This window comes from Mustelus asterias, chromosome 7 (assembly GCF_964213995.1).
Source record: "Mustelus asterias chromosome 7, sMusAst1.hap1.1, whole genome shotgun sequence".
Classification (NCBI taxonomy): domain Eukaryota; kingdom Metazoa; phylum Chordata; class Chondrichthyes; order Carcharhiniformes; family Triakidae; genus Mustelus; species Mustelus asterias.
Window position 1 is genome coordinate 38,705,203 of NC_135807.1, and position 27,211 is coordinate 38,732,413.

General features: G+C 44.4%; 1 protein-coding gene across 1 annotated transcript in view; it reads right to left on the bottom strand.

Annotated features, from left to right (window-relative positions):
* Positions 1–643: 643 nt before the first annotated feature.
* LOC144495649 (tumor necrosis factor receptor superfamily member 16-like) overlaps positions 644–27,211 on the bottom strand; it is a 35,771-nt gene continuing 9,203 nt past the window's right edge. The window contains exons 3-7 of the mRNA XM_078215907.1: positions 9,391–9,523; positions 7,401–7,757; positions 6,181–6,352; positions 5,021–5,163; positions 644–4,203 (exon numbers count right to left, since the gene is read on the bottom strand). Of these exons, the coding sequence (XP_078072033.1) occupies positions 3,896–4,203; positions 5,021–5,163; positions 6,181–6,352; positions 7,401–7,757; positions 9,391–9,523 (1,113 nt within the window). The 3' untranslated portion in view covers positions 644–3,895. The remainder of the gene's footprint in view (positions 4,204–5,020; positions 5,164–6,180; positions 6,353–7,400; positions 7,758–9,390; positions 9,524–27,211) is intronic.

Consider the following 27,211-nt stretch of genomic DNA (forward strand, 5'->3'; position numbering starts at 1 on the left):
GATGCTGAAGCCTATTAATCATACAGCACAGAAGACAACTGTATAAGCGCTTTGTTCTCATGTTAACTAATTGGCCCCACTCTCCTGTTTTTGTCTGGGAAGTATAAATCCAATTCCCAAGTCTGATGTTCTTTCTCCCCATCCCAATTTGGTCCTCAGCCACTTTGGCCTCACCCTCTGAAAACTTCCTAATCTCACTGCTTCTCCAATTACTGCCCCATAAAACGTCAGGGATGGGGGTTTGTGCAGGGAGAATCTTAATGTTGTCAACTCAACTGCCCTTTGATTCATCAAGCCCCTTAAATTTAGTTATCCAACTAGGAATGGGCATTAAATGCTCACCTCGTCAATGAGGCCAATAGCCCAAGAACTGAGTCTTAAAAATCAATGACTCAAGTCTGGCCTGGTTCTCTCTATAACACATTTACTTTGCAATGAGGCACTCAACAACTAAACTGCTTGCTACAACTAAGAACGGACACTAGTGTGGCTGCCAGCCTAGTGCCTGGGGAACCCGACCTCAGAGAGTATAAGGAAATGAGGGAAAAACTTGGTGGTGGAGAAATAGGGTTAAATAGTAAATTACATCAGGCTATTGAAAATCCTAGAATATCACAAGAGAAATAAACAACCACAAGAGGATGGAGCATAATATTTCAAATGTTTATTTGTTATAAGATAATGCAAGTGATTTTAAAAAGATATAAATTTGTCAGACACAATTAAACAATGACAGCACAACGAGAAGGTCAAAATGTCTGCTACAACTCCAGAGCAGAAAACTCCACCCTTCATTTCTCCACGTACAAGAGAAAGCTCCAGAAAAAAGGCAGGAGCCAAAGATCGAAAGCTGAAAATTCCTTCTCTTCCAAAATCTCTGGGATATTGTACCCATTTTGTACTATATTTATTGAAAAACTATAAACAATGATACATACATAGGTAATGATTTGCCTCAACAAATTGGCATTAAGACAAGAATTAGTAAATACTTCACAATATTGGACACAGGCTGCCATTTTTGGTAATGTGGCAGCCATTTTGGATATTTTTCTGCCCTGACCTGGTTTAGTTGAACTGACCAAATTTTGTGTCCTCAAGATCAGCAAGCCAATGTACAATCAGCACAGTACAGTCCTCTTGGCCACGGACAGCATTAAACATGGGTTAGAAGTAAAGTTCCCTCTACTCCACTAAATAAAGTACCATCAATCTACCCATAAGCACAGGCAGGTTGAGGCTCCCTCAATGATGACCCCAAAATCTCCTGTGGCTGACTGTCAACCATGAATTTCAAGTTCTACTTCATGCACCAGCCATCTTCAGTGGCTTTTGCTTGATGGACTTTATCATTTGTACTTTCCCTTAAAGGATTCCGTGATCCCATTCCATCCTCACGCCTGCTGTCCCAAAGTCAGTACTCCAACTTTGGAGGCAGTTTTATGCTGTTTGTCCACTAGGAATGGAATTTAGAGACTTGCAAACTCATTCTACACAAGATCAAAGGAAAGACGCATGTACTGCAGGTTGAGATTTCAATGTGGGCTTCGCACAAATACGAACACTTTACAACAACCTCCCACTCCAAAACAAACACACCCCAATAAATTGTGTTTTCAGAACTAGAGTGAGCTGCATGACAGAGTTTTTCTTGATTTCTTTTGCCACAATGTTCTTCCTGCCTCTCCTGAAAGGTGCTAACCCTTGCTGGAGCATGTTCCACACAGGCAGTAACCCACCCCATCTACATAATGCACCAATTAACATGTCAAAATCTTGGCACGGTTTTGTAACTTGGAGGGAAGGTTGGTGCAGGGTGGGGAGGATCAGTCAATATCCCCACCCAATATCCAACTAAGGTCATGCTTCTTGAACATTAATCACCTCAGACCACTTACAGATAGGCAAAAGATCTTGCAAACTGCTTACCAGTTCTATCCCACTTGTTACTGCAAAAAAACTCAATTAACAGGAAGAGTGGCACTGCTGTTGAAGAGAGATTTGAAGTAATGTCCGATTCCACACTGGAGAGCCTCAGAATCTGAATCAGCTCTCCTTGCCCAGTAACTTCCTCTTGATTTTTAGCCGCACAAGTTCAGAAAATCCAATCTCACATTATCTCGCGATTTCAAAACTTTGAGCCGTGGAATCCCTAGTGATCTCCCAAATGTATCAGGGAACCCCAAGCAGTCTCAATTTCATGCCTCTTTTTGCCACGAAATAGAGAAACACAAATCAAATTAAGGGTGGCACAGTGGTTAGCAATGCTGCCTCATAGCTCCAGGGACCTGGGTTCGATTCCTGGCTTGGGTCAGTGTGTGGAGTTTGCACATTCTTCCTGTGCCTGCATGGGTTTCTTCCGGGTGCTCCGGTTTCCTCCCACACTCCAAAGATGTGTAGATTAGGTGCATTGGCTATGCTAAATTGTCCCTTAGTGTCCTGGGATGCATGGGTTAGAGGGATTAGCAAGGTAAATATGTGGGGTTACGGGGATAGGGCCTGGGGTGGGATTGGTGTTGGTGCAAAATCGAATGTCCAAATGGCCTTCTTCTGCACAGTAGGGCTTCTATGAAATGTAAACACAGACAGACACACGCTCACTCACTCCCCCCTCACCCCATACACACAGTGACCATCCCTCATACGCACAACACCATCTCTTCCCCCCCCCACCCCAATTATAAAGATTTTGCCTCTGCTGAAATTCAAGATGGTTTTCCCAAACATGGACAACTCACTCGTGTGTGGTAACTTATCTGCTGGACTTAGCTCAAGAGTCTTGGATGTTGTTTGGGAACAAGTTTCTCAGAGTTCAGGAAACGTAGGTAATTGGGAACAATGGGGTAATTTTATGTAACATTGTGTGTGTATAGCCAGTGTAGTTAAGTGTATTGTTGCTGTGTATTATAGTCCTTGTCATGTGTTTTTATTTTAAACTAATAAATATTCTTTATTAATTGATCACAAGACAACTATTCCTCCCTGGTTTGCATATCTTTTTTCACATTATACCAAACTGAAACTACACACCACAAAGAACCAGTGTCCCAAGTTACCCTTCTAGACTTTGGGATACCCTCGCAGTGTTCTTAACAAATCCAACAGAAAAAACTCATACATAAAATAATCAAATAGTTCCTGTCCAATGTGGCCAGACCTATTATGATTTCGTTTAGCGTTAATCAGCTTTTTGGTGGGCAACCTTGGCAGCCATTTTGAGTGCAAAGCACAAGTTAGTTTCAGAGGGCAAGATGAATCAAACATATTGGTGTGGGGTTGGAGACACATGTAGGCTTGGCCTGAAAATACCCTCCCTCAAGGACAATAGTGAACCAGATGGGACTTCACAAGAAGTCTGCCGATTTCAGGTTCGCCCATTACCAATGCTAGATTTTTATTCCAAATTTATTAAATCAAACTTAAGTTCCCTATGGTGGGATTCGAACTCATCCCTCTGGATCATCAGTGCAGTAACATGATCACTTTTTAAAAACCCAATCCGAGGGGCAAGAGTCAGCATTGACGAGGAGGAGGAAGTGAGCAAATAAGAACCAGAGAATAGGAGCAGGTCGCGCTGCCCGCACAATCTTGCACAAGATATGAAATACTTAAAAAAAAAACAAGAAAAAATACCTCCCACATCTCAAAGCATTTTCAGATGTGGGCCAAAGACAAGACTTCATCCACTGATAAATTTACAATTTCCATTCACAATTCCCACACAGGCAAACTGATTGCCTCAACAATGTGTCTTAGCTGCAGTCAAGAGGTTTGTTCTTTAAATAAGTTTCAAAGACTTGGCCACAATTTGAGAGTCTAGATGAACCTCTTCTGCCTGTAAGCAAGTCAAAATCTTCAGTGTGTTAAAGGCTTACGGTGGAAGCTGTTCTTTGTGTCACACCAGAGAGGTCGCGGCTGGCTCCGACTTTAGACACTCTGCAACATCATCCCTCTCCATCTTCCCCAAGGCCTTGCAAAGCACGTCCAAGTTGCCACCATCCCTCATCGACCAATCAGACAGCAGCGTGTGAGCCGGGTCCTCTCCGCGGCCAATGGTGGCCACTCGCTCCTCATCGTAGCCCAGGTGGTGTGCCAGGCTGCGCCAGTCGGCTTGGTTGTCATCCTGGTTGCCAAGCAGCTGCTCGATCTCTTCCCGTTTCTGCAGCGGGAGTTTGCTGTAAAGGGATGGGTCGGCACGAACAACTGAGGGAGAGGAAGAACGCAAATCGTGTTAGACAATCAACAGCCAACACTAAGCAGAATAGTGTGTGAAACAGAGGTCATAAACTGTCAAGACAGAAGAGCAGGAACCTAGGATTGAAATACAGGCTGGAATCTATTGGAGAAGTTTGGGTGTTTATAGGGAGAACAGTGGGTATCAGAGTGAATTACAGGCTGCAGTTGAAACTTCCGATTGCTTTCAGGAATGCCTTCCTCTACTTTTAACCCCAAACCCACCCACCTATTTCTCCCCATTTTTTTATTTGTTCCTCAATCTGACATCTTCATAGGTCAAGAAAGCAAGGAATTAAAATCATAGAATCCCTGCAGTGCAGAAAGAGGCCATTGAGTCTGCACTGACTCTCCGAAAAAGCATCCCACTCATGCCCTCCAATTGTAACCCTGCCACCTAACCGACACCTCTTTGGACACTAAGAGGCAATTTAGCATGGCCAATCCACCTAACCCAAATATCCTCGGAGTGTGGGAGGAAACTGGAGCACCTGGGGGAAATCCACGCAGACATGGGGACAGAGTACAAGCACTGCAGAGTCATCAGAGGCCAGAATGGAACTTGGGTCCCTTGGGACAGCAGTGCTAACCACCATGCCACCCCTACTGCTGGCTCCCTACAGTGCTCCCACCACTCCTACTCCGGGTCCACCCAGGAATCAATCCGTCCAACTCCCCTCGTTTGTTGCATTGGGGAACAGAATCAGGCTTAACTGTGATGCCTCAGCAGTCTGCATGCACTCTGAATGAAACAGTCAGTCAATGTCCACTGCCAGAGCTGTCATACTTTTGCTGAGTTGCGGTTCATGTAGGCTGTGGGTGTCGACAAACACTCCGCTGTCACTGTGCAGCTTCTCGCCTTCAGGTCCCACGTCGAGCTCACTAGCTCGTGCCTTCGCCAACTGTTTCTTCTGCTTACACGTGTTCCAGCTGTCGGGGCAAAGAAAGGAGAGAGAGTCCAAGAGTGAGACTGAGCAGAGACAGCAAGAGTGTTTAAAGTTTATTCATTAGTGTCACAAGTAGACTTACATTAACACTGCAATGCAGTTACTGTGAAAATCCCCTAGTCGCCACACTCGGCACCTGTTTGGGTAGACTGAGGGAGAATTCAGCATGGCCAATGTACCTAACCAGCACATCTTTCGGACTGTGGGAGGAAACCGGAGCAAATGCACACAGACATGGGGGAAGAGTGTACAGACTCCACACAGACAGACAGTGACCCAAGCCGGGGAATTGAACCCGGGTCCCTGGAGCTGTGAGGCAGCAGTGCCAACCACTGTGCCACCCTGTGGGAAGTGGGAGAGAGAAAGAACGAGCAGAGCAAGAAAACAAGGTGAGAGTGAGCGAATGTGAGAAGGAGAAAGCAAGAGTGAAAAAGTGAGAGTGTAAATGAGTGAAGGGAAGTGCGTGATGAATGGATTGGAGAGTGGATGACTGAAAGACAGTGAGAACAGAAGAATGTGATAGAGAGAGAGAGAAGGTTGGGGTGAGGGAGCAAGTGAGGAAACTGCAGCAGAGTGTCAAAATATGTGAGTAATCAACAACTGGAGCCAGGAAGGGGCTGGAGCTCACATGGGAGACAAGCACAAGACTAACAAGACACAAGGGGACAGGGAAGGGGTGGAGCCACAGGCAGTGGGCAAGGTCAACGATCAGGCACATCAGCCTGACACCATAAAATGTTTCATTAATTAATGAAATATTTTTCTGCCCTCTTTCTCCCGCCCCCCCCCCCCCATCTCTTTTCTCTTCTCTTCCCCAACCCTTTTTGTTTTGGAGGAATTGCAGAGTCCCAGTAACTCAGAACAGACCAAGGATTAAAACTAGGACATTCAGTGGCTGCACTTTAGTGACTTTCCTTCCTTTTCAGAGGAAGATGAAGCAAAACAATGAAATATGAAGGGCAATTTCTCTTAAAAAGTGTTACTGGTATGTAAAATTCACCATTTCACGGTGACATAGATTACAAGTCCCATGATGACTGCTGCCAGGATGGAACAGTAAACTGGAATGATGTTCTTCCCCGTGTCGTAGGCAGTGAAGTTGACAGCACCAGACTCAGGCTCCACTCTTACTGGCTCAACTTGTGGTCTCCTCAGCAGCGACAAGTTTTTGCCTAAACAGGGAGGTGGGAGGGAATGAAATCCACATTTTAATTCCATTGTTTAACCAGGTCACTGCAACCAATTCTAAAGATCAAGAGGCAGCAGGGCAAAGAACCAAAACAAGAACGTGAGTTTCTTTATCTAAAGCGGCTACCAAGGCCGAGATTGTCGTTTAGAAAAGGCAACTGGGAACCACAAAAGAAATGGGATTAATTACAGTTTGTGAATCGAGAAATAACTACGATCAGGAAAGACTGCAGTTCTTCTGCTTGGAATAAGAGAAAAAGATGCCAAAACAACAAAATGATACAAGGGCTTCGAGTGTCAGATAGTGAGAACTCGGTTTATATCCCCTGGAGTATTGACGATTCATGGATGATCAGATTAAGGTGTTCAGGATGCTGCAGATATTGGAAGTTGACTCAAACCTTCAAGGCTGAAGCTGAGATCTGTTTTAAATAACAGTTGTTGTTATATCAGAGAGGGGGCACAGGAACAATGGGCCAAATGGCCTCCTCCTTTGCTATGAACTTCCACAATTCTCCCTTGCTCTTTGCATTTGAGCAGGTGTCCTTCACATACTGGAGTTTCTCTATATTTTAGAACCATAGAATCCTACAGTGCAGGAGGCGGCCATTCGACCCATCAAGTCATCACCGACCACAATCCCACCCTATCCCCATAACCCCATGCATTTACTCTGCTACTCCCCCTGACACTATGGGGAAATTTAGCATGGCCAATTCACCTAACCCGCACATCTTTAGAGTGTGGGAGGAAACCAGAGCACCCGCAGGAAACCCATGCAGACACGGGGAGAATGTGCAAACTCCACATAGTGACCCAAGCCGGGAATCGAACCGGGGTCCCTGGTGCTGTGAGACAGCAGTGCTAACCACTGTGCCAACCGTGCTGCCCTTGGGAAACATCACCATGGAGTTTCCGGGGAGGGGGGTTGGGGGGTGGTTGTACACGTGTGCGTGCGCAGCTCAGCTCAGCAGACGTCGCAGGTTGAAATACAATGGAAAAGAGAATCAGATTGCAGAGAACAGGCCTTACTCAGGCAGACCGTGTCCAAAGTCGCTTGGCACTCCTTTAGCACAAAATGATCCTCGCCACAAATGCGACATGCTGCACACGGCTTCAAGCTGTTTGCCTTCTCAGAAAAGTAGCCACTGGGGCATGGCTGGCAATCGGTGTCTTGGTCCCTGTGGCATCTCATGGTCACCCCATAGCCTGGCCGGCAGGTGGTACATGGCACACATCGCCTGCTGCCAGACTGCAGGTAGTAACCTGCCACGCATTGGCACTGGGTGTCAATCCTGGCCTTGCATGCTTGTACAACCTCCATCTTGTCAGGGCAGCTCGAGCAGGGTTGGCAGCGGGCGAGGCTGGCACCCGATGAAAAGGTCACACCTGCAATAAAACAAAGTGAGGAAATGGAATTACTACAATCGGGAAGGGTTCCAGCTTGAATCCCCAACCCCACACCAGCTCACATAGTTAGAAAAAAAGAAAGGACCTGTATTTCATAACCTTAAAACCCCCTAAAATACTTTGCAACAAATAAAATACTTTGCATGAGTTGTTACTAGCAGGGAAATCTGGCAGCTAATCTGCACACACAAAAATCCTAAAAGAGATTAATGGAATAAACGACCAGATAATCTGTTGGATAATTAACAACCAGAAGCCTGGGAGATCTCATCTGCTGCTTTTTTAAAAATTCTTTGGTGGGACGTGGGCATCAGCGGTTGGCCAGCATTTATGATGTGGAGATGCCGGCGTTGGACTGGGGTAAGCACAGTAAGAGGTCTCACAACACCAGGTTAAAGTCCAACAGGTTTATTTGGTAGCAAATACCATAAGCTTTCGGAGCTTGCTGCTCCTTCGTCAGATGGAGTGGTCTCTGTTCTCCAACAGTGCACAGACACAGAAATCAAATTACAGAATACTAATTAGAATGCAAATCTCTACAGCCAGCTCGACAATCACCAGGCAAGACTGTTCTCTTCCTGTGGGGGAGCACTTCAGCAGTCACGGGCATTCAGCCTTGGATCTTCAGGTAAGCGTTCTCCAAGGCGGCCTTCACGCCACACGACAGCGCAAAGTCGCTGAGCAGAAACTGATAGCCAAGTTCCGCACACATGAGGACGGCCTAAACCGGGATGTTGGATTTATGTCACATTATCAGTAACCCCCACAGCTTGCCCCTGGTCTTGCATAATCTCACCAGCTGTTCTGTCTGGAGACAATACACATCTCTTTAACCTGTGTTTAATGTTCCCTCCAACCACATTATCTGTACCTTTTAAGGCCTGGCTGGCTGTAGAGATTTGCATTCTAATTAGTATTCTGTAATTTGATTTCTGTGTCTGTGCACTGTTGGAGAACAGAGACCACTCCATCTGACGAAGGAGCAGCAAGCTCCGAAAGCTTATGGTATTTGCTACCAAATAAACCTGTTGGACTTTAACCTGGTGTTGTGAGACTTCTTACAGCATTTATTGCCCATCCCTAGTTGCCCTCGAGACATTGTGGCGATTGGTACAACCGAGTGGCTTGCTCAGCCATTAGAGGACAGTTGTGAGTCAACCCACATTGTTGTGGCTCTGGAGTCTTAACTAGGCCAGACCCAGGTAAGGATGGCAGATTTCCTTCCCTAAAAAGGGCATTAGTGTTACTGCATTACTTGTAGCCACCTGTGGGGGGCAGATGTGACCTCTCACCCAAAGGACAACAACTCCAACAGTGCAAGCAGTATGTCAATCCAGATAATATGCTCAAGACTCTACTGTGGGGCTTGAGCCAACTATCTTCAGATTCAGATGGGATTATGCCACCACAGCCACAGCTGACTCAGAACAGAAGAGTACAAGATGATTTCAACATGGGGCGGGGGGGGGGGGGGGGGGGGGGGTGGTGGAAGCAAGATGAATGCAAGGAATCAAACATTCAGAGCTTGAGATGAAATCTCTGGGGAGGCAGGGTTTGAAGATAGGAGTTGTATGCTACCTTGAGAGATTACAGACCTGCTCCAGACACTTACCATTCTCACAAGGCTGACATTGAGTATTGTTGGTCTTGCACTCTTTAATGACCCCATGACCAACAGGGCAGAGGTCACAGCACTCTTTCTGCAATGTAAATCGGCCACTGGGACAGAGGTCTTCCGCCAGCACCTGGGGATCAAGAAGGGAAGATTATGCGAGACGGTCCAGCAAGGGCAAAGGGGAAGCTTCCAGACCATCCTCCCGAGGATGCTAATGGGTACCAAGATTACAGATCTACACCCAAGGAGTTATCCTTCATACGTGAGTCTTGACAGTGAATGCAGGCATTCAGCAATGGAGGGCATCACACCCATTCTTCAGAACATCACAATAGCCAGGTGCAAGCAAGTCCTGGGTTCAAGCAATGAAGAACCTGCTCCAGTTCCCATGATCAGCATTATGAGGTGGTAGTGCCAATGAGTATTAAGTAAAGGACACAACACCCTCAATGGTTAAACATTCTGCTCACACAAAAAATGGCCATAGTAGGAAGATACCCGAGAGAGAGACAACTGAGGAGAAAAATTGGCATAGAAATGAACCAAGACACTCTCAGAAGGTTGGTTGAGCGCAGAACACTACACACATTCAGAATGGGGTAGAGGAACAGAACATGACAAGAGAAGGTCTATTCTCATTCATCTGACAGACACTCCCATCATGAACTCTATTGTTAATCTCCTCCCATTGTTTGTTGATACAGCACAGAGACAATGTAGACATAGGAACACAGCAATTAGGAGAAGTAGGCAAATTCAACCCTTCGAGCCTGCTCCGCCATTCAATCAGATTATGGCTGATCTCTCCCTGGTCTCAAATCCACCTTCCTACCTGTTCCGCATATCCCTTTTTTTATTAGAAATATGTCTAGCTCCTTTTTGAAACCAATGATTCAGACGCCATTGGGCAGGGAACTCCAAAAATTCACCACCCTCTCAACCCATACCCGTGACCTCTTGTTCTAGATTGCCCCATGAGGGGAAACATTTGGTCTACGTTTACTTTATTAATCCCTTTTAAAATACTTCGATCAGATCCCCTCTCATCCTTCTAAACTCCAGCGAATATAAGCCCAAACTGCTTAATCTCTCCCTCATACGTCAACCCTTTCATCTACATTTCACGTAGAACAATGGGAAATGTTCAGGGTGCAGGAAAAGTATATCCCGCTGAAAGGAAAGAACAAACTAAACACTAGTGAGTCCATGAACAAATAAAGACATAAAATGGAACAATTGAGTGTTAGGAAAGAGGCAGACATCAAGTACATAGACAGCAAAGGACTGCATGATAAGAAGACATACAAAGAGATTAGGAGAAAAGGAAAAAAATACTTTTTGAAAGGAAAAAGAGGAACAGTGAAATTAAATTAGCAAGGAATGCAAAAAAGAGCAAAATATTTTACAAGCACATCAATAAAAGAGGACGGCTGTAATGGAAATAGGCCCATTAAATCGACAGACAGAATTTTACCACAGATAGTGTTGGCAGAAACATGAAACAACTATTTCATTTTGCTATTAACCAGGTACAAAGGATATTGAATGATGAGGTGAGCAATGATACAAGTCCATTTAAATGTAAAAAGAGGGATGTATTGAATAAACTAAAACTCAAAAAGTCTTCGGTCTGGATGGATCACATTCATGTATTTTAAAAGAATCCTCGGGATGAGATAGGGACATTACCACTCGCACTTAATAATTCATTAGGGAAACAGTTCTCGGTGTACAGAGATAGCTAACACAAGAAGGGAAACAGAACATACCCAGGAAATTATAGACCAGTCAGTCTACGAGTGGTATGAAAAATAATGGAATCCCTACCAAAAAGGAGAGAATAGAAGAACATTTTATAAAATAAAAATGTAACAACAAATAATCAGCATGAATTTCACAAGTGAAAATAGTATTTGATCAACCTTATTAAATTTGAGAAGGTAACAAAAAAGAACTATGGTAGCGCATTAGATGTAATTTATCTAGATTTTCAAAATTCCTTAGATAAGATGTTCCATAATAGATAACGAATAAGATCAGAGAACGGGGAGTCAGGGGTCAAAATTGGCAGAATAATTTGTTAGCTGGTTTTAAGACCACAAGCAGAGAGTGGGAGTAAAGGGTAGTTATTCAGAGTGGCCGAGGACTGCTGTTCATAACTTATATTAAGAATTCGGATTTTGGAATCAAAAACAATTGCTAAATTTGCAGATGACACCAAATTGGGGAATAGGAGGACTGCAAAGTACGAGAAGACATCAAGAGACTTGCAGAATGGGCAAACAATTGCCAAATGAAATTCACAGAAAAACGAGATAGTTTTCTTGGTAGAGAGAATAGGGAAGTCACTTACTACTGCGAAGGTGCAAGTCTATGTGGGGTAGAGGAACAAAGGGATCTCAGCCTACAAATACACCAAGTACTAAAGGAAGTGTCACAGGTTAGAAAAGCCATAAAAATAAGAATGGATATACAAAGAAATGTTTGACAGGCTGGATCTATCTTAGGAGAAAAAAAACAGCGCAGGGGTGACCCAGTAATGATCCATCAAAACTTTTCACAATTTTACAGGGCGAATATAGAGAACACATTTCGGCTGTGGGGAAGAGCATAACGAGAGGCCACCAATATTAGATAGTCACCAAGAAATCCAATAGGGAATTGAGAAGAAACTTCTTTACCCAAAAAGTGGAACTCGTTACCGCAGAGTGAGTGCAGCGAATAATATCAATGCATTTGAGGGGAAACTAGACAAGCACGGGGAAGAATGGAATAGATGATGGTAGATTTAGATGAAGAAAATTGAGCATAAAGTGGAACATCGTTCTATAAAGACTATGGACTTGTCAAGCCAAGTGACCAGTTTCTAAGCTATTTATCCTATCCATATGGTGTTTGATCATAGACTTCACTCACATACTTAATCTCTGGAGGCAAAGGGTTGCCTAAATACTGCCTCATCCCAAAGGGAATGGAAAAAGGCTCCACAGTACTTATCCATCCTTGTATCTCCAGTACTCAATCCTGACTGCTGTTTTCCTCAAACTTCCCCTTGTGAGTCTGCCCCAAACAGCACTGGAAAAATTGTATCCTGTGGAGTGTTTAATCATTGTAGTCTCTACCCACATCCAACAGTTCCAGTGTTACAACCATTCCCTTTTGTAGTTAATCACTTTGGCCTCTGCAGACACCATTAGTGTCAAAACCAAAAACTTCCAACCCTCCCAGATCCTGCCAAAACTTCAAGGAATTAAAAACTAATCTTCCAGACAGTAACGCAGGAGGCAGGACAAAGTGCCATTAAAGAGGGTTTGTCTTCATTTCTTTGAATGCTTTTTGTTTATTAGTTATAAAAATCTCAGGGATGGGGAAAGAAAGGCTACTTGACTGATGGTCAAGAATTATCCAATCTTTAAGGGTGTTTGCTTCCCAGTGGAAAAACATTGTCTCAAGGAGAGGTGACCAATGGCATTAACATGCAGATGGGAAGATTGGAGCCAGAAGGTCACATGACAAAACCTCCAAAGCCCAGGCAAACATACGGTGATCCTTCCCCCCAAAAAACACAGCCCTATTTCTGTGATAATATTCCTGACTCTGGTTTATCCTGTTTGGATTTCCTGTGACTGGAGCTTTGGCAAGAGCCATTCCTCATACAGCTGCTGATTGGTGAATAAATCCTAAATCAGAACCATCAGTAACTAAAGAATTATGCAAGTTAATAGCCACAGTGATTTGAACTTCACGCCTGGCCCCCTGAGGCTCTGCAGCATTGAGCAGAGCATCAGAAACAAAATACTTGGGATATTCCCGGCCTAGATGATGAATGTTGACAAGCTGTTTGACGATGCATCAAAGCTGCCTATAGTTTTCCTACTTTCCCCTCGCCCAGAGGCACGGAGGCCAAACTTATTGCCCATTTGGTCTCAGCCAAGATCAGCAAACTCTGCGGAGGCCGGGATTTGAATGGCTCGATTTGTGAGACTTAGTATCAGGGTTTCCATTAATTGCTTGAATGTAGCTTCCAGCAACATTACAGTTTTCTACTGGACTAATTTGCATTAATAACATGGCAGGAGTTCTTACTTTGCTGTAATGCGGCACGGAGTGGGGGGGGGGGGGGGGGGGGGGGAAAGATGTGCAGGGCATGAGGAAGATTGAGGGGTAGAGGGTGGAAGCAGGAAAGGGGATTAAAGGGAGGGAGGGAAGAGGGCAAAGGAAGAGGAGAAAGTGTGTCGAGGACAAAGGGAGGGAAGGCGAACGCAAGGGGAAGAGGGAAAGGGGACATGCGGAGCAGGAGGGGAATCGCAGGCAAAAAGGAGGAGGTAGAAAAGCGAGTGTGCAGGAGTTGAGTGAAGAGCTAATAGGAAGTACAGCGAAAAGGAGGAGGAAGAGGCAAAAGAGGGGAAAAGGGATGAGGGAGGAAAATGCTGGAGGTAGATAAAGAGTGTATGGGCAAAGAGGTTGTAAAAGGAAGTGGCTGGCTGATGGGCGGGAGAAAGAGAAAAGGGTTGAAGCAAAGAGTAGTGCAGATGAACTAGGATCGTATGAGTCGCAGCTTCAAATCATTGTTCATTCCAAGGCTGGCTGTTTCCAATTTACATGCACAGCTTAGATCGAGAAGATCACCACACACTGATCCCGTCTGTAGATTGTACCAAATTCAGCTGCATCGGAGGTTGTCAGAGTGGGGGAAGGGGAGAGAGTGGGAGGTCCAGGAACATACAGAAGTGAGTCCGATTAAAAAAAACATCCCTGGGCAAAGAAAAGCAAGTCAAATTTCACTATGGTCAATACTGAGGGGGAAGCCATTCGGCCCATCTAGCTTACCAATAGGAATGCAAGGTTTTTCTTTCTCTACAACGTAACCGCCCGAATTACTCCACTCCCCCACCCAAAAAACTATGAACAAGTATAAAATATTTCACGCAGGAAGGAAAAGAAATGGGAAATATGAACAGCTCATGGCAAGTTAAATAAGGGAGCGTATTGTTGAAAGGAACGCAGTGGATGCTGTGCATGAGAATTTTCAGAAAAGGTATTTGGTAAGGTGCCATGTAGGAAGCTCATTGATAAAATTCATGCATGGGGTATTAAAGGGAATGTCGCAGCACAGATAGGAAGTTGGTTAAAATTGAGAAAGCAGTGCATTTTAAGCAGGAGTGATATAAATGTTGATGTTCTCCAGGGTCAGTTGACAGGAAAGTAATGATCATATTTCTATAGAAGTGGGCGAATCAACCTATCCCAGTCCACTGTCCTAATCCCATCTACGTCCCCTCCTCCATTGGCCTCGAGCAGGATTTTACAATCCCGCATGAGCACGGTCGTAAAAATCCCGCTTTATATGTTTAGCGGGCACCATATCAAAATTTGGAGACAAAGAGAGCATGACTCACTGTACAGGGGGGGGGGGGGAAAAACTTGCTTTTACAAAGTATCTTTTATGACATCCCAAAGTGCTGCAAAAATACAAACAAAATACTTTAGAAATGTAGTCACTGTTTTGAAGTAGAGAAATGTCCCAGAAACAGCCATGTGTCCCAACTCCCTTTTACTAGCTTCAGTTGCAGGAAAATATAGGTCTGGACATGCGAACTCACCTATTCTTCCTCAAAATAGTGTCACAGGATCTTTGTCTATCTAAGAGAGCCAACATTGCAGACAGTGCAGCCTTCCCTCAGCACTGCAGCCGAATGAAAACCTGGACTACGTGCCAAATTCTCTGGATTGGAAGTTGAACCCACAACTTCCTGAATGGGTAGACAGTGTTACCACAAAGATGCGTGGGGAGCCATGATTGGGTTATCAACTTCCATCTGACATCTATTGACCAAATTTAATACAGAGAAATACAAGCTGATAAAGCTCGTGAGGGTAAGATGGGGAAATAGACACCAAATGGCAAAGCCATGTCAGAGCAGAGAGCAAAACAAAAAAAACAAGAGGAGAAACTATTCCCACTAGCCGGTAAGCCAGGAATTAAAGGCCACAAGTTTAAGATCATTACCAATGAGAATTTGTTTTTAAACACACAGTGGTTAGCACTGTGCCTCACAGCGCCAGGGACCCAGGTTTGATTCCTGGCTTGGCTCACTTTGTGTGGAATTTGCACATTCTCCGTGTCTGCGTGCGTTTCCTCCAGGTGCTCCGGTTTCCTCCCACAGTCCAAATACGTGCTGGTTAGGTGCATTGGCCACGCTAAATTCTCCCTCAGGTGTACCTGGAGTGTGGCGACTCGGGGATTTTCACAGTTACTTCATTGCAGTGTTAATGTAAGCCTATTTCTGATGAAATAAATAAACTTCTTGTAAAAAAAAAAATAAAGTCATGGAAACACCAGAGACAGTGTTAGGAATAGAATCCAGACTAGCTTTCAAAAGGGAAGAAGTGGGAAAATGTTTGGAAAAGAGGATGGGGAAAGGGATTAAAGAGGAGAGCCTCTGACAGGGAATCAGCAGAGAGGGCAATGGACCGAATGGCCTATTTCTACACGATAAAATTCTATCATTCACGAGAGCACGAGAGAACCGCTTACTGGCTGCATCACCCTTCGCCAATCTTCCGTCAGTTAGTAGGTTATCAGAGGTTCAATCTTCAAACTATTCACCAGTATCTGTGGCTCTGTAACTAGCTCATCTGAATCTGCTGGACAACTGGCTCACAGCCCAAGAACCTCTTTACAGCCTTTTAAACTCCGTGTGTAAATATCTTTGTATACTTTTTTTTAAAAACCACAGTGCACACAATAGGAAGGAATTTAACAGCTGTGGAGGCCTAGTATCTCTCTGATCTTCACCACTCTAAACTCATGAGATCTCTGCTTCTGAAAGGTTTCTCCAGGGTCCTTCTGTCCACTGTTCTCCTTTCTACACCATACATGTGGGCGGCACAGTGGCACAGCAGTTAGCACCGCTGTCTCACAACGCCAGGGACCCGGGTTCAATTCCCAGCTTGGGTCACCTTCTGTGCGGAGTCTGCATATTCTCCCCGTGTCTGCATGGGTTTCCTCCGGATGCTCCGGTTTCCTCCCACACTCAAAAGACGCCCTGGTTAGGTGCATTGGCCATGCTAAATTCTCCCTCACTGTACCCGAACAGGTAACTTCATTGCAGTGTTAATGTAAGCCTACTTGTGACACTAATAAATAAACTTTACACCAGGTAAATGGAGTAGAAACAGATTGTACATGCTGCACCACATAGCATATGGGTTTTACCTTTAATAATAATAATTCAGTATTAGGGGCTATGTACTTGGACTCAAACCATCCAAACATGGCTTAAGAGCCACATTCAAAAGGCTACTGTGATTGCCCTCAATATCGAGGCAGCATTTGATTCCCACTGACTGGAATCATACTTAGCACAAAGGGAAGTGGCTGTGGTTGCTGGAGACCAATTACCTCAGCTCCGCTGCAAGAGTTCAGAGGTCAGAGTGGTGGAAGCCCAACTATCTTCAGCTGCTTCATCAATGACCTTCCCTCAATTGGAGGCGAGGGTATTCATATCCCCAAAGTATTCAGTACCATGAACAACTTTTCAGATACTAGCGCAGTCCATCCCACACCACTCAGGCTTGGAATGTTAAGTGGCAAGTAATAATCGGGCCACAGAAGAAGTGTCAGACACTGACTGTTAATGTTCAATGGGATTACAATTGCTAATGGTGGAGGAATTCAACAATTCGCAGATTACCATTGACCAAAAACAGAACTGGACGAGCCATATAAATACTGTGGCAACAGGAACAGGTCAGTGGCTGGGAATTCTGCAGAGAGTAACTGCAGACTCCCCAAAGTCTGTTCACCATCTACAAGGCACAAGTCAGGAGTGTGATGAATACTCACTCTCCAGTTGCCTAGATGAGTGCAGCTCTAACACTCAGGAAGCTCAGCACCATCCAGGACAAAGCAGCCCACTTTACTGGCACCCCACCTATCCCCTCCACCACTACTGCCATTGTGCACCATCTACAAGATTCACTGCAACAACTCAGCAAGGCTCCTATAAGTCTCCCAAACCTGCTAATTCTACCATCTAGAAAGACAAGTGCAGCATTGAAATTCCCCTCCAAATCACATACCATCCTAACCTGGAATATCCCTTCCTTCACAATTGCAGGGTCAAAACCATGGAGCTCCCTTCCTAACAGCACTCTGCACGTACCTACATCTACACGGGCTGCAGCAGCTTAAGGAAACAGCTCACCACCACCTTCTCAAAGGCAATTAAGGATGATGCTACCCTTGCCAGTGATGCTCACATCTCTAAAGGAGTTAAAAGAAAAGGAAAGGCTGGCTAGATAAGAGCAGAAACACTGGCGATGTTTTCATTTTCCCCAATAGGCACAGTGGTTAACAGTGGTTCAATTCCCAGCTTGGGTCTGTGCAGAGACTGCACGTTCTCCGTGTTTCCTCCAGGTGCTCCGGTTTCCTCCCACAGTCCAAAAGGCGTGCGAGTTCGTTGCATTTGCCATGTTGAATTCAGTGTACCCGAACAGGCACCGGTGTGGCGCGACTAAGGGATTTTCACAGTCACTTTATTGGTGTTAATGTAAGCCTACTTGTGACACTAATAGTTAAACTTTTTTTTAAACTTTAAACGTTACCCAGGGACACAAGACCACAGCTGACATCAGCTAATAACACAAAGCAGTTTATGATTGGTGGAATTGGGAAATGGGCAGGGAGAGATGGGTTAGAAGGACTCTAAGAGGTTTACAGCATGGAAACAGGCCCTTCTGCCCAACTTGTCCATGCCGCCCAGTTTTTCACCACTAAGCTAGTCCCAATTGCCCCAAGTCCCTCTATATTCATCTTAACCTATGTAACGGTCTAAATGCTTTTTAAAAGACAAAATTGTACCCGCCTCGACTACTGCCTCTGGCAGCTCATTCCAGACACTCACCACCTCTGGACCCTTTTGTATCTCTCCCCCCTCACCTTAAACCTATGCCCTCTGGTTTTAGACTCCCCTACCTTTGGGGAGTTTGATCCTGGGACCATCTTGGTGTGCAGCCAGCATTTGCAGATCACACCCGTGGCCCTAATGACATGGCGAGCTGTGAATGTCTCCAACCTTTAGCAACAAAAACTTCTGAAAACCATTCTCTACAAAACTTTCCTCCCCGCTCGACACTGTTCCCCTCACAGGCTCAGTATCCCCAGCAGGAAGCCAGAACACTGAGTCCACAAATCAAATAACGGGTCAGTGACTGGTACCACTGGCCGTGGAGCCCAGAAGCCCACGATGTCTGTGCGAGAGAACACACTAGCACCAGTTCTGAGCCTTCAAAACCAGGCATAAATAATAATCTCTCAGCCACCAAAGAATCATAGCCTGCAAAGAGGGTGAAAGACAGAACAGCGAGGCTCCACTGTAAATAATTTAGATTCTTTTCTTTAATTCCACACAATAGGAACCGACAGAAGATGCAATTAAGGAGGAAGTGAGTTCAGACAAGGTCTGTGCAGATGGTGCATCTGTGGCACAGACTGGAGGTTACTGTGTGTCTGGGAGAGACTGTTAAACACTCCCTCCCTCCCCCCATCCACCACCACCAGCCAGGACTGAATTCTTTTAAAAAAGGGGGACAAATTAGAACTCAGTTTGAGGCCCCAAGTACTGCCAGCCAGACCATTCCTCAGCCAGCTCCTGCAGAATTATTTCTTTAAAGCGCAGCACAGTCGCTCACTTTCTGTTTAATTAGAACTGGATTGTAAAAGTTTTAAAGCATTCTAGAGAAGCTTCAGCTTGGCAGCTTAAAAGAAAAATATGTTTTACGCTGGGCAGGTAAAGCAATTGATTCATTTACTGCACCAAGTTAGTCTGAGGCCAGGACCAGACTCTTGCCAACAGTTTCCCCATCGTTGCAATACAAAGATATCATAGAGTCATTAGAGGTTTACAGCATGGAAACAGGCCCTTCGGCCCAACTTGTCCATGCCGCCCTTTTTTTAAAAAAAAAACCCATAAGCTAGTCCCAATTGCCCGCAATTGGCTCATATCCTTCTATACCCATCTTCCCCATGTAACTGTTTTAATGCTTTTTAAAAGACAAAGGTGTACCCGCCTCTACTGCCGCCTCTGGCAGCTTGTTCCATAGTAAGAAGTCTCACAACACCAGGTTAAAGTCCAACAGGTTTATTTGGTAGCAAACGCCACTAGCTTTCGGAGCGCTGCTCCTTCGTCAGGTGAGTGGGAGATCTGTTGACAAACCTGTTTGTGAACAGATCTCCCACTCAACCTGGTGTTGAGAGACTTCTTACTGTTTACACCCCAGTCCAACGCCAGCATCTCCACAGCTTGTTTCCCATCAGGGATGATGTACCACTTCTCTGATAGAAAGTACTCATTTGACACGGAGAAAAGCCAGAGCCCCCATTGCAAGACTACCCATCACACACTTTCATATGGGAGACTTCTGGCAGTTGCTGCCATTTTGAAGCCTGTGCTCATTTACATTTGGTAGGTGAGCTGTGGGGAACCAAACATCCATCCAGCGACAGACACTCAAAGCCACTCTCCCCTGACTATATACCACATTTATATGCAATTCAATCATAAAATCACTATAGTGCAGAAAGAGGTCATTTGGCCCATCAAGGCTGCACCGACAACAATCCCATCCAGGCCCTATCCCCATAACCCCACATATTTACCCTAATCTCTCTGACATGAAGGGCAATTGAGCATGGCCAATCAACATAACCCACATATCTTTGGTTGGGAGGAACCCGGAGGAAGTCCATACAGACACTGGGCGAATGTCTGTTTGGAGTTTGCACAGTCACCGAGACTGGAATTGAACTTGGTCCCTGGCGCTGTGAGGCAGCAGTGCTAACCACTGTGCCGCCCATGATCTGATTCTTTCATGAGCTGTTGTACAAAAACCACAATGGCACCTTCTATATTGGGGTTGAGGGGAGGCTGCCTTTCTCTATCAGGGAAAAGGGAACATGGAAAGTCTGCAATAGGCCCAATACCTATGAAGGGTCCACGCTGGTCAGTGTGGGCACAACTAATGGAGGAAAATCCTAAAGAAAAAGCCATTGTAAAACAAGTGTTCTTTCACAGCACGGGGTACAGGTAATGACAGGTGGGCGATCCGTCACCCACCCCCACAGTTTAAATTCAAGGCTTGGTCATGGGCAGTCATCTCCATCAATATCACACGTGAACAAACTTGTCAACCAACTAAGCTTTCAGCAGGGATGAGAAGCCAGCCACATCTACGCATCTGCAGTACATGCAGGAACCCACATGTCCAAAGATTCTGAACACAAATCAACATGAGGAAGCAGGACATGAAACATAGGAACAGGACTAGACCATTTAGCCCTCGAGCCCGTTCTGCCATTCCATTAGATCATGACTAGATCCGGTGACCCAACTGGTCCCCTTGCCTAACAAGTCCATCAATCCCCGTTTTGGGAGCTCCCAATTCACCCAGAACCCACAATCTTTTGGCAGAGAAGGTTTTAGAATTCTAATACCAGTAATAAAAAAAACACGCTTCCTAATTTAAGTTGCATGTATAGCAGCGCACACAGTGCCCATTGTAAAACTGGGTATCTGGAGGCAATAATATGCTGCAAAGAATCAGACACAGTAGAGATTAGAGAGACATGGCTACAGAATAATCAGGACCAGGAATTCAACATTCAAGCGCACAACATATTTAGGAAAGATGGAGAGAGGGAAAACAGGGAGGTGGAGTAACTGTACATGTTAAGATGATGGCGACAGAAAGAAGTGATGTGGCTACCCAGCTAGACAGAAATAGTATCAATGCGGATAGAGACAAGAGGGGCTGAGTATGGAACTTAGGAACATAAGCTAGACAATACTGGGAAACAAATGTAGAACAACAGTCGGAAAACATTCAAAACCATGTTCAATGCCCAGGAAAACATATTCTGCTATAGAAAGAACAAGCTGAACACTATACATCAGCATTGAAGGGTTGAGTGTAACGAAAGAGACATACACTAAGCACACGGAAAGCAGGCTACAGCATGACAAAGGAGAGTGCAAGAGGTTAGAAGAGGAGAAGTTTTCCAAAAAAAAAGGCAAAGAGAAACCGTAAAACTAAATTATGGGGAAAACACAAGGCCACTTAGTAAAATATGCTATAGGAACATTTTAAAAAATGGGAATAAGGCTATTTGTTGATGGGCAGGAAGGTGACGAAGGAGAAATAATAGAAAAAAGTTAAATACAGCTGTTTGCAGTAGAGAACTTGAGCACAGATTTTTTTTTAAAACACCTGTTGTCGAAGCTTTTTGTCTTGCACTCAGAATTTTGGGCACTGTAAACCAATAATCAAGGGAACAACAATTTATACTGCACAAGAAGAATGCTGATTGAGTCCATATACCAACCAAACAACTGTTAACCGCCAAAGTTCTGTTTCCCAGGCAGGGTTGATTCCAGTCAAGGCATTGCCAAGGGGAATGAACAAGAGAATGACAGTCCCTAAAGCTTTTCTTTAGTTGGAAATGGCATAATGTGGACATGCTCCTTCGGTCCACAAAGTGCAGGACCACCGCGGTGTGTGAATATTTATGGCTTCCATCATGCTGAGTGTCCAACTGATAATCTGCAATTGGTTATAAATGTAACTCTTGAACAGTCAGGATTTTGTAACAAGTGGTTGTCTAATTGCGGAAGTACATCTAATGTTAGGCACTGTTGGGTACAGTCAGTACTTTGTCTATTGCAAACAGCTGAAGGGACATGCTGTTTGGGACATGGAAATACAGAAAATGGGAGGAGGTCATGCAGCCAATAGAGCCTGCTCTGCCCTTCAACATGAGCATGGCTGATCTTCTACCTCAATGCCATACTCCCTCACCTCGCTCCACAACCCTTGACACCTTTAGAGGCTAGAAATATATTTCCCCAAATATTTTCAGTAACTTGGCCTCTACAGCCTTCTGTGGTAGAGAATTCCATAGGCTCAGCACCCTCTATCCTCATCTCAGTCCTAAATGTATTGTATCCTGAGACGGTGACCCCTTGTTCTAGACTACCCCATCCAGTCTCTCCAGCCCTGTTAAGGATTTTATATGGTTCAATGAAATCCCTTCTTATCCTTCAGGTCTCATTCATCCAATCTCTCTTCATACAACAATGCTGCCATCCCAGGAATCAGTCTGGTGAACCTTCACTGCATTCCATCTATGGCAAGTATATTCTCTCAGGCAGAGAGACCAAAATTGCACACAATACTCCAGATGGGGTCTCGCCAAGGCCCTGTGCAGCTGTAGCAAGACACCCTTGCCCCTGTACACAAGTCCTCATGCAATAAAGGCCAGCATATCATTTGCTTTCTTAACTGCTTGCTGCACTTGCATGCTTGCTTTCAGTGACTGCCATAGAAAAAATACCCAGGTCCCTTTGCATGTCAACATTGCCCAATCTATCACCATCTTAAATAATACTCTGCTATTCTGTTTTTTCTTCCAAAGTGGATAACTTCACATTTATCCACTTCTATCACATATTTACCCATTCACTCAAATGGTCTAAACCACCTTGAAGCATCTTAACATTCTCCTCAAATTCACTGGTTCTCCCTCATCTATTTTGCGAGTGACATCCTCAAAAAAAGTCTCCAGTAGGTTTGTCAAACAAACCTGCCAGATCTGCCAGTTGTTTTTGATCCGTGCTGTTGAATTCAATTAAACGATACCATGGAATCCCCTCTAGCGCTCTCTCACAAGCACCTTTGTCCATTTCCACAAGAAATGCAACCCTGATGGAATGGCACTTACCCTGATGATATGTTTGCTATATTTGAATCTGCAGCTGCAAGAAAGAATTCCCACATTAACTTCATGGGTTCCATCCTGTGCTTAAATTCAACTTTGAAACGGATCAGTCAAATGAGTTCTCCTTGCTCAATATTGAGAAATCTGCCAATGTACTCTATCTACTGCAAGCCAACCTTCACTGGTCAATATACACATTGGGATTCCTGCAGATCCATGCACTAGAAGATTGGTCTCATCAGCAACCCAGGAAATAGGACCTGCGCCATTTGCTCACACTGCAAGCTTGATGCTGAAATAGGGCACATCAAAGCTATCCTGCAGGATAATGGCTCCCCTGATCAGATCATTGCTCAGTGTTACGCAAACTCACGTGCCCAAGGTTGCCATCCCATCCCCGAAAAGTGCCGTCTACCTCCGATTATCCTGGAAGGGTAAGGTGTCTCAAAAATGTGATCAGGTGAAGCTAGCCGTTACATGCTGGTACTATGCAGTAGCAACACAAATGGTATTCTTCACTAATGGGATGCTGCCTTCAAACCAAAAAGACACATTGCCTATCACAGAGTAATTCCAGTGCTAGGTATGCAGGCCGTACGTCCCAACAACTGGTGAGTCACTTCAAACAGCGTGCCCCTTCAGCTGGTCGCAACAAAGTACTGACCATACCCAACTGACCTGTGCTTACAAAACTCAAAACATAGCAATTCAACATTAGATGAAATTCTGAGATTAGACAGCACTTGCTAAACAATCCAGATTTTACTAAGAATTACACTGACAACCAATTTAAGATGGTCAGTCAGGCTCACAGCATGGTTCACTTATACATGCTTGAAACCACACAGGGTCCTAACCTTTGTAGACAGAAGGAGCATGTCCACAGATTACACCTTTCCCAATTAACCAAAAGTTTGGTGACAGCATTCTGTGGTTCATTCCCCAGGCATTGTTGTGACCAATCCTAGTCAGCCTGCCTGGTTTGCATTTGAAACCAAAGCTTGGCAGTTAACTGTTCTCTGCTGCATTCTCCATGGTGCTGCCTCTACCAATCAGCACTCGCTTCTCATGCAGTATAAACTGTTGCTCCTTTTATTGTTACTTTATCTTGTGTAGCTGCCCCGAATAGTGAAAGACAAAGCGCTTTGATGGGATGGCTCCTTTTTCAGCAATACCCAAATATTAAATAACTCCTTGGTAAACAATACAGGTGGACATGGCACGAGATAATAAGATCAGAAATGGAAATAACAGCATTTAAAATAAAAAAGTGAGGTATTAAATAATTACACTTTAGAAGGATAAGACTCGAGGTCCAGACAGATTACATCATACCTTTTTTAAAAATCTCAGTGTAAGGTAGTGGAAGGATTATAATGACACATTTTTAAAATCATTCATAAAGAAAGCTATAGTTTCAGAAGACTTGCAGATAGCTAACTTTACACCAGATGTTTAAAGAGGAGGAGAGAACATCACCAGGGACTATAGATAACTCAACCTTGGAGGGAGAGAAATAATAGAATAGCTACTAAAGGGGTAATAATATAAATATAATCAAAATCACAGAATGGTTCCAGGAGGCCCATATGGTCTAACATATCTATATTACCACTTTGCAAGAGCAATTCAGCCACCACCATCACTCACCCAATCTTTCCCCGTAAACCTGCGTTCCTCATTACTAATCCTAATCCCTTTGGAAAGCCAGCATTGAATCAGCCTCTGGCCCCTTCTCAGGAGTGCATTTCAGATTTTAACAACTTGCCTTCCTTCCTGAATGAGAGATGACATTTACTACTTTCCAGTCTGATGGAACCTTTACAGAATCTAGGGAATTTTGGAAAATTAATATCAACGCATCTACCACCTCATTTGCCATCTTACGACCCTATGATGAAGTCCATCAGGACCCCGAGGACTTTCCAGGCCACTGGGCCATCAGTTTGTTCAGTGCCAGTTTCCCTTGTAATTCCACCAAGTTCCTCATTCCCTCCCACGTCTTGATTTACAGATATTACCGGAATATTTTGCGCATCCTCTATAGTAAATACAGAAGCAAAATAACTGTTCATTTCGTCCACCGTTCGCTTATTTTCTATTAACTCCCCATTCTCTCAAAGACCAACACTCACTTTACTCTTTTTAGATACCTGTAGAAACTCTTGCTATCCACGTTTACATTTCTAAATAGTTTCCTCTCGTACTCAAATTTATTTTTGCTGATTAACCCTTTAGGCATTCTCTCGCATTCTATTATGACCAATCATCTGACCTGCCACTCATTTAGGCAGCAGCTGTATGCTTCTTCCTTAAATTAGATGCTTTCTCTAACTTATTTAGTTAACCATGGATGGTATGTCCTCCCTTTAGAATTTTTCTTTATAGTAGGAACATACTTATTCTGAGTATTCTGAAATATGCTCTTAAATGTCTGGCACTGCTTTGCTATTGATCTATCTCCCAGCCTAGTAACCAGTTCACCAGCTAACTCAGCTTTCATACCCACACAGTTGCCCTTAAGTTACTAGTCTTAGACTCACCATTCTCCCTTTCAAACTGGATGTAGAATTCAATCACCTTGTGGCCACTGCTACCTGCCAATGCCATTGCTCTAAGGTCATTAATTAATCCCACAAAGTTTATTTATTAGTGTCACAAGTAGGCTTGCATTTACACTAATGAAGTTGTGAAAATCCCCTAGTCGCCACACTCTGGCGCCTGTTCGGGTACACTGAAGGAGAATTTAGCATGGCCAATGCACCTAACCAGCACAGCTTTTGGACTGTGGGAGGAAACCCATGCAGACATGGGGAGAACATGCAAGCTCCGCACAGACAGAGATCCAAGCCAGGAACCAAACCCAGGTGCTGAGGCAGCAATGCTAACCATTGTGCCACCTTAATCCTGTCATATTACAAAATACCAAGTCTGAAATAACCTGCTCTCTGGTTGGTTCTAGAATGTGATGCTCTAAAGAAACTATTTTGAAAGCATTCAATGAACTCCTCATCCAGACCACTACTGCCAATCTGATTTTTTCCAGTTTAGATGTCAATTGAAATCACCCAGATTATTTAGGTCCCTTTAGCATAGCACCCAATATTTCTTTGTGTATGCTTTGTCCTGCATTGTGGTTACTGTTAAGGGCCTTAAGATCACTCACACTAGTGACTTATTTACCCTACTATTCCTCATCATCATCCCAACTGATTCTACATCCTTACCTCCTGAACAATGTAATCTTTAACTATTGCACAAAAGTCATCCTGGATTAACCATGCTGCCACTCTTACCTTTACCTAGCTCCCAATTCTCCTCGAGTGTCATATATTCAGGACCCAATCTTAGTCATCCTGCTGCCACAACTCCATAAATGGCTATTAGATCAGATTCATTTAGTTCAATGTGTGCAACCAATTTGTCCGCTTTGTTATAAATGCTACGCACACCAAAATACAGAACCTTTCGTTTTGTCTTTTTGTTATCTTTGCAAGACCTAGTCGATTGCAGAAATGTCTTGGGGCACAAGATGATTGGCCTCCAACAACCATCTTCCTTTCTACTAGGTATGACCCCAATCAATGGAAAGCTTTCCAGATTCCCATTACTTCAGCTTTGCCAGGGTTCTTTGATGTAACGCTCGGTCAAATGCTGCCTTGATGTCATGCATTGTCACTTTTACCGGACCTCTTTTGTGCACCTTCCGACAAAATGAGGTCAGGAGTCAAGTTGTCTGGGAGAACCCAAACTGAGTGTTGTTGAGCAGGTTATTGCTAACTGCCACATACGGCCCTGTCAATGACACCTTCCATCACGGAGTTGATGAGAGAAAGTAGACTGATGTAGTAACTGGCCAAATTGGATTAGTTCTGTTTTTTTGGGGAAAGGACACACTTGGGCAGTTATCCACGTCTGCAGGTTTATGCCAGTTTTGCAGCCGTATTGGAACCATTTGGCTAGGTGTGCAGCTAGTTCTGGAGCACATGTCTTCAGGGCTACAGTTGGGGTTGTTGTCAGGACCCATCACCATTGCTGTTT